The following is an 8,603-nucleotide window of genomic DNA, read 5'->3' as shown; positions in this document are numbered from 1 at the left end:
AGGGGGTGCTACTGGCTTGCACAGCCCTGATCTGCTCCTAACACTTCTGAGAAAAAATTACATAACCTGAGGAAAGAAGGTTGAGTCGGCATGAAGCACACAGTTCGGTCACATTGTAGTCACGCTTGGAGTGTCTAATTAACCATCAAATGTATGCCTCCCGGCAATGGTTGAAAAGAGGGTCAAGACAGAGCCACTCACCCCCTACATACACAAAGAACTGAGAAAGTAGAACAGGGAAGCTCAACAGAGCCACACCTCACCAAGGGCCAAGGGCTTCTCAAGGTGGGCCCAGGTGTTAACAAGGCTGGGTGGGGCTGGGGAATTGAAGGGAGGCTAGAGTTGATGTCATCAGGAATGCAGTTTCCTTATATATATGCTAGAGGTCAAGGGACAGCAGTGATGCAACCACACAGGGCATGTTCCCCAACACACCAGCTCTCTCCTGAATCCCCAGTGTTTCATTTTGAATGATACCATCAGGCCTGAACTGTTAGCCCACCTTCACTCCTTCTTCACCCTCAACTCCTGTGGGCCCGCTTTATGGTAGTTGCCCAGGTCCCAGAAGTCTCCTCAGCTGCTCTGCCTGGGGTCCCCCACTTTCTCTCTATTTTTAAGATTTATTTATTTATTTATTTATTTGCGAGAGAGAGAGAGAGAGAGACAGCGCGAGCCTGTGCATGGGTGGGGGGGAGAGAGAGGGAGAAGGAGAAAAGCAGACTCCCCGCTGAGAGCAGAGCCCCTCATGGCTCGATCTCACAACCCTTGAGATCATGACCAGAACCGAAAGCATGAGTAGGGATGTTCAACCGACTGAGCCACCCAGGGGCCCTGCCCCACCTCTCTCTTGAGAAAATGTTCCTCAGCACTGTGACTATGTGACTCTAGGAAGTACCCTACCTCACATCCCCAGTGACGCTGTAGACAGAGGCCAAACTGTTCTCCTAAGATAGAAGCTTGGCCAATCTACATCCTCTTCTGGCATTTTTCAAATTGGAGCTGGAGATAAGGACATTCTTTGTTCTTGGGTCAGTGGCCTGGAAGGATTTGAGCTTGAGATCGCCCTGTGGTCGGGTTTCTTCCAGCATGGAGAACGCCAGCGTCCAGGGGGAAAGAATGAAGCTGACCCATAAAGAGAGGAGAGGGGAGGAGAGCACAGGCCTAAGAGCTTTCTTCTTCCTGATTGTCAGCTGTATCCAAGGCCAGCCCTTGGCTTGAGCACAGGAACCAATACACTCCTTTCTCTCTCTCTCTCTCTCTCTCTCTCTCTCTCTCTCTGAAGATCTTATTCTAAGTCATCTCCACACCCATCGTGGGGCTCAAACTCACAACCCTGAGATCAAGAGTGTCAGGCTCCACCGACTGAGCCAGCCCGGCACCCCTGCGGTCCTCTCCTTTTTGGTTTAAGCTCACCTGAATTGTGTTTTGTTTACTTTCAGTGAAACAGTTCTTATACCCTGCACATGCCAACGAGAGTCACAATTATTCTGTGTAGTCCATGTCATTGGGTGCCTTAGAGCATTTCTCTGAGGCGGCCAGCCCCATTTTACAGATGAGGAAGCTGAGCCACTGAGGACTTAATTGTCCTAAGTCCCACAGCCAGTCAGCAGGAAAGCCCAGAATCTGTGCTCTCCCCTATCCCTTGCTACTAAAAATTATTAACTTCATCCCAGTTACAGAAGTCACAGTCGTCCTTTCTTCTGTCCCCTCTGCCATCTGCCTCCTGCAAAGGCCGCTTTACCCCTTGCCTAGTATAGTGCAAAGCACCCTAACTAGTCCCCCTGCTTCTCCCTATCTCCAATCCATTATTGCCCAGTCAGTATTCCTAAAGCATGCTGGTTATGTAATTTACCCAGCTAAAAAATCTTTGAGGGCTTCCCATCGCCTATTCAATTAACTTCTTAGCCTGGCATTCAAGGCTGTTCACAACATGGGCCTAATCAATGTCTGTATATTTCTCTCCCTTCCTCTTGTTACTTGCTGTTGAGGTTCCCACTATACCAGACATGTGCCGTGCATCCCTGCGCTCAAGCAGATCCTCCATCTGAACTGCCCCTGTGCCCACTGTGGAAATCCATCTGGTTCCTTAAGGCCCATCTTGGAGACTGTTGCTTTCATTCTCCCTTTTTAGGCCACTTTTCACATTCTTTGGGATATTATAGCAATTCTGAGATTTTTCTCAAAATCTTTACCAAGCCAAGAGTGTCAGGAAAACAAGGTCTGTGCCTTCTTCCCTGATTTCATTCAACATACATTATTCAGCGCCTTCTGCATGATTGGCCCTCTGCTATGTGCTAGAGATAGTAAATTATATTAGATAACATGACAGGCACTATTCTAAGGATTTTATGCACGACAGCTCACATAAGTCTTACAATAACTCTACAAAGTAGGTCTTGTCACACCCATCTTATAGATGAAGAAACAGAGGCCCAGAAAAGCTAAGCAACTTGCCAAGGTCACACAGCTAGTGAATGGCGGAGCCGGGATACAGAGCCAGGCAGTCTGGCCCCGGAGGCCATGCTCCTAAGCAGTATGCCAGGCTGCTTTTGCAAGTTCTCTTCTCTCTCATGACTCTTCCTAGGTGATCTTACCTACTCTTGCCTCTTCATTTCTTTAGTCTTGCATTCACTCGTTTCACATAGTTTCACCAAGTGCCCACCATGAGCCAGGCACTAATGGGGATTCAGCAGTGCAGTGGGCTAAAGGATGGCCCCAAAGATAGAGCCTCATTCTAATCCCAGAAACTGTCAATATCCCCTTATATGGCAAAAGAGGTGATTCAATTAAGGCTCTTGAGAGGAAGGTAGCCTGAAAGATCCAGGTGAGTTCACTGTCATCACAAGTGTCCTTATGGGAAGAAGGCAGGGGGATCCAAGTCAGAGAGAGATGTGATGACAGAAGCAGAGATTAGACTGATGCAGCCACAAGCCAAGGAAATCTGGAAGCCACTAGAAGCTTTTTTTTTTTTAAAGATTTTATTTATTTATTTATTTATTTATTTATTTGAGAGAGAGAGGGAGCAGAAGCAGGGGGCGGGGCAGGCAGGGGAAGAGGGAGAAGCAGACTCCCGGCCTGAGCAGGGAGCCCCACATGGGGCTCGATCCCGGAACCCCGGGATCATGACCTGAGCTGAAGGCAGATGCTCAACTGATTGAGCCACCCGGGCGCCCCATGGAAGCCACTAAAACCTTAAAGAGGTAACAAACAGATTCTCTCCTACAGCCTCTAGAGGGAGTATGGCCCCACAGACACCTTGATTCTGGCCCAGTGATACTGATTTTAGACTTCTGACCTCTAGAAATGTGATAGGATGCATTTCTATTGTTTCAAGCCGCCCAACCCGTGATAATTTGTTATGGCAGCCCTAGGAAATTAATACAATGTAAATGTGATCTCTGTGCTCATGGAACGGATAGGACAGATACTAATTTTAAAGACATCGAGAAGGTCATGGAGTATTACAAATGGGTAGGAAGTTTCTATACCAGCAAGCCCACGGCCACAGCTCTCTTACCCTGTCATGCATGTGAGGCAGCCCCAGGGATTAGATGGCTGGGCAAGGGCTGGGACAGAGTCAGTGTACTGAACAAGCATGGCAGGAGTACATTTTGAACACTGCCACTGAAAACATGAATTTGTCATGGTATTGCTTTATGAGACTGAAAATCAAGGGATCTAATCCTCATTTTTGTGTCCATTAGCATCTTCATAAATGTTACACAGAGGCTCTTTTAGCCCCCAGTCCAGAAGAATGCCTCTCTCCTTTGTTAAGATGTGCACACAGGTTGCTGTGGAGGCCATCCTGTAGCCACTTAAGTTGGCCTGACAAGTCGGTCACCTCCATTACAGTGGGTGGTAGTGACTGCTTTTTTTGTTTTGTTTTGTTTGTTTGTTTGTTTTTAAGAGAGAGAGAGTACGTGTGCATGCACACACGTGAGGGGGTGGTTAGGGGAGGGACAGACAGAGCCGGGGCAGAGCCTGACCCAGGGCTCCATCTCATGACCCTGAGATCATGACCTGAGCCAAAATCAAGAGTTGGACACTTAACTAACTGAGCCACCCAGGCGCCAGGGTGGCCTCATAGAAAGACTATGAGGCCATGGCCAGGTTCAGTCAGACACAGGGGCATGACTGATTAGCAGTGCCTGCCCTGAGCACACATTTCTGACTATCCTATAGAGCATTGTTCTCAAACTTTGAACTCCCATCAGAAGCACCTGGCGGGGGGTTTGTTAAAACACAGATTGCTGGGCCCCACCCCAAGAGTTTCCGATACATTAGATTTGGGGTGAAACCTAGGAATTCACATCACTCACAAGTTCTCAGGCAATGTTGATGCTGCCGGTGCAGGCACTGCACTTGGCCGACCACTGTCCTAGAGTGTTTCTTAAATTTTAACCTGAGTATGAATCACCCGCAGTCTCTGTTAAAAGGTGGATTCTGGGGGCACCTGGGTGGCTCAGTCGTTAAGCGTCTGCCTTCGGCTCAGGTCATGATCCCGGGGTCCTGGGATTGAGCCCCGCATCGGGACCCCTGCTTGGCGGGAGGCCTGCTTCTCCCTCTCCCACTCCCCCTGCTTGTGTTCCCTCTCTTGCTGTGTCTCTCTCTGTCGAATAAATAAATAAAATCTTAAAAGAAAAAAAAGGTGGATTCTGATGCAGCAGGCCTGGGTGATGCCCAAGATTCTGTATTTCTTGTAAGCTCCCTGGCAATGCCCATGTTGCACCATGGACTACACACACCTTGAGTGGAAAAGAACTAGAAAACCAGTTTTCAGTTTTGGTGGCGTGGCACACAAGTGTGCCACGGACAATTGTGAGGTGTCACAGGTAATTTAGAACTAATTACTTTCTTTTTTTTTTTTGAAAGCGTGTATAATGATTTATTAAATATCTTTAACAAAATCATTATTTGACAAGTAGAAAACAGCTGAGTTTTTGGTTTAAAAAAAAAAATCCCTCAAACTCCTGTTCATTTTGGAGCATTTCTGTTGCTTCTAACGTAAAATAAGACAGTTAACATTCCACGTTGAAGCTTATCTTTTAAATACAAAGTGTACGCTCTGCCCGTAGAATCACATGAATTTAGTCTTCCGTTCCTTTGGATTCTCAGAGCAGCAATAAGACAAGTCTCAGAATCATCATGAGGCTTAAACCTGCAACCAGCCCAGCCGGCATGATTTTCTTCGATCTCTTATACCTCACACCCATTATGGTGGCCAGGAAGAAAGCTGTAAACAGTGACAGTTTGACATCTCGCTTGTCATTGGAGACACGGTAGGCTCCATAGCCAGCCAAAAATCCAATAAAAAGACCAGCAATCAAAGATGGAACACCGCCTCTCCGCTTATATCCCAAGATGCTTCCAAAGGTCACAAGGGCCGCATAACCGAAACCAATCAGGTCCATTGGCAAGGTTGCAATTCTACTGCTGGGGTTGGGAAGCGGTCCCCGCGGCCAGCGCCTCCCGATTCTGCATGCTTCCTCCCGGCACTGGGCCTAGAACTAATTACTTTCTCTAAAAACAACTTAGGGACGATTCCTTACTTTCCCCATTTAAATAGTCTTTGAGTACTTGTGTAGTATGAGAGAAAGATGCAATTATAGCAAATTTACCAGGAACTGAGTATAGACTCAGAGACCATATCATCTCTCTCTTTTATCCATTAAAATCTCCTTTATTTATACAACCATACAGAGTTGTAGGAGACCAAGGGGACCACACTTGACACTCCATGCCCCAGGGAAGGGCAAGAGAATGCCATCTCTCTACATGGGTGACCCTCTAAGGACTGGAGGGGCTGCCCTTGGAAGAGTGTTGAGGGAGGTGGGGGCAGGCGCCCCTTCTGAAGGCATCACTTGCTCCCCAGGTAGTTACTGGCCCTGGAGGCATTGAGTGATGTCTGGAAAGCTGTGTTAAGGGAACTGGAGGGGGGATAGCCTGGGTGTGCTTTCGGAGTGGCCCAGGCCCAGCTCTCCCACCAAGCACACCCTGGGGTCTAGCTGGCTTCATGGCTCACCTAGAGCAGGGGCATCTGAGTTCCTCCCAGCATGGCTCCCACCCAGGTCCAGGAGGATGGAGAGGAGCAGTTGGGGCTTCAAAGAAAGAACATGGCATCTTCTGGCATCTTGGCAAAGCTGATCCCTGAGGACACTCACCCCTGGTCGTGCTGCCCTCGAGAACAGTGTAGTTGTCTGCAGTGTACGCCGTGCCTCTGAAGGTCATCCATCACGTGTAGAGCAGAGAAAGGCTATGATCACAGGGCTAGAGTGTTAGGATGCCATCCTTTGGAAAGGACATCCCACTTTCCCCCCCTAAGCTGAATCACAAGGACAACATGAATGGTGAGAAAAGAGATAGACAGTAAGCTCTGTAAATAGAAGGGCAAGAAGGAACATGGTAGGGTGACCGATCATCCCGGATTGCCCAGGCTGAGAGCTTGCTCAGGATGCAGGAATTTCAGTGCAAAAATCTGGACAGTCCCAGGCAAACAGGGAGGGCTGGTCACCCAAACATCCAGCCTCTTTCTTCTGCTCCCCTCACATTTCAAGTTCAGGCACTCCATTATCCCCGCCCCTTTCCAAACATACCATATTCTCAGGAGAGTTCATGTTCTTGGTGCGGTTCTGGAACATTATCATTGCTTATAGAAAGTTAGCCATTATCACTGCAACTGTGGGCACTTTTAGAGACACATGGTATAACCTCCAGCTCCCCCACCTTTCTACGTCTCCCAAAAGGAAGAGGAAAAGCATGGAAGAGGAGAGGGATGGGGAGATTTAGAGGAGCTCTTATGTGGGCAGGAAACATGCACAGGTAATTTAGAACTAATTACTTTCTCTAAAAACAACTTAAGGACGATTCCCTAAGTAGGAAGTAGGAAGTAGGAGTAGGAAGTTGTATTTCCAGAGGGGAAGAAAAGATATCACACATTTCCTTTTCCTCCCTGGGAGTTCCCTTCTAGCTAGTTTTGTAGACTTTCTTTTTTTTTTTTTTTCCTTTGTTCTGTGCCTTGCTTGGTATGATGGGCCTATGAAGTAAGCCTGAGGCTGCCTGTTCGTCATATAAATAAGCTCTGATCTTTGTGGATAAGCATGGTTGGACAGACAAGAGAAAATCAGTCACCCAGTAACCTGCTGACCTGGGGTCATCCATGGGAGTGCAAAGCCCACACATCCACAAAAGATAATCAATCGTACTTGAATATTCCAGGAATCCCAGGCTTGGGTTTTTCTCACACTAGCTCATCAACAAAGGGAAATAGCAGAATAGGGTTCCCTCTTTTGGGGGGTTTAAACTTCTTCTTGGACTGCAGGGGAGAAGATTTAAAACTAAATTCAAATGCAACACTCATGTTTAGAATCCAGATGCATTAAAACCTCAAGGTGATGTCATGGTCTGCAACTTCCCCAGAAACCAAAGAAAAATCTTTGGTCAGCAGTTAGATGGATTGCAGTATGTATGGAGAGAGAAGAAAACTCTCAGTATTGTGTTGTAGATGTGAATTTCAGAAACAAATACAAATGTGCAAATATTAAACTTAGCTCTAGATCTCCTACTTCTACTGAAGACAGAAAACTTAACCTTACCAGTTCAAAGTAAACTCAGTCATTTCTGGGTGATTTCCTATTTTTCAGCCTCTTTTGAGTGAATACTTCGAAAATGCAGGATATTTTCTCTCCCCTGTTTTATTTCCTTCTTCATGCCAGGTAGGCAGGGGGACGTTTCACAGGCTCCAGGTATCTGTGACCTGCTTCCTGTCTTTGAGCCACCTTAGTTCTAAGCTGGCCCGTACTGGCCATGCAATTTGGCCTGCCTGTTCTCTGTAGTCCTTTGGCAAATGACATCCCACTTCACCCCGCTAAGCTGAATTACAAAGACAGCATGAAGGGTGAAGAAGCAGATAGTAAGCTCCATAAATAAAAGGGTGAGAGGGACTACAGTGGGGTGCCCAATCATCTGGGTCTGTCCAGGCTGAGTGGACGTTGCTGCATCCACTGCTGAAGTGCCCACATCCCCCTCTGATATTTTATTGCCCTGGACCCTGCAGACTGTTCTGTATCCTCCTCGCTCTGACTGTGCAGCCCTCTCATGGGGGCTGTTAAGCACCATCCTAAAGCAACAAGTGCTAGGAGAGTATGTTGGGCAGCGTCTTTCTAATCGTTCCATACTGCCCTTGGTGTTAGCAAGGTGTGGTAGGGTGGAGGTATATTTCCCTACTGGCCCCAGAATATGTTTTAATCAGAGGATAGTGGGTGCCTCTGCCCTCAGATGGCAAAGAAAGAACCAGAGTGGCTCTAAGAGAAAAGAAGAAAAGGAGCAGTTTGCTTAGCCTGCTTCCTGTCTGGCCAAAAGGACTTGAGGTCATCCAGACCAGCTCACCAGAGGAGGACCAGTCACATAGGGATCTGGAGCCAGAGCCCCAGCTACTAATGTGTTTTTGGAGATGATTTCAACAACTTCCAGAATATGGAACAGTAAGAAGAAATGGCTTGAACATTAGCAGATTTGGCTATCGAGCCAAACTGTAACATCCAGGGACCAGCTGAGCTTTCTTCTGCCTCCACTATCAATTAGTTATTTCTGTTATTTTCCCCTAT

General features: G+C 47.3%; 1 protein-coding gene across 1 annotated transcript; it reads right to left on the bottom strand.

The window, feature by feature from the left end:
• Window positions 1-4,873: 4,873 nt before the first annotated feature.
• LOC113931026 (transmembrane protein 14A) lies at window positions 4,874-5,495 on the bottom strand. The gene has a single exon (XM_027608739.2). The coding sequence runs from the start codon at window positions 5,409-5,411 to the stop codon at window positions 5,112-5,114; it is 300 nt and encodes a 99-aa protein (XP_027464540.1). The 5' UTR covers window positions 5,412-5,495; the 3' UTR covers window positions 4,874-5,111.
• Window positions 5,496-8,603: the final 3,108 nt, after the last annotated feature.

The sequence above is a fragment of the Zalophus californianus genome, chromosome X (assembly GCF_009762305.2).
Source record: "Zalophus californianus isolate mZalCal1 chromosome X, mZalCal1.pri.v2, whole genome shotgun sequence".
NCBI classification, from domain to species: domain Eukaryota; kingdom Metazoa; phylum Chordata; class Mammalia; order Carnivora; family Otariidae; genus Zalophus; species Zalophus californianus.
The sequence above is the reverse complement of the archived record's forward strand: the minus strand, read 5'-3'. Positions and strand labels throughout refer to the sequence as shown.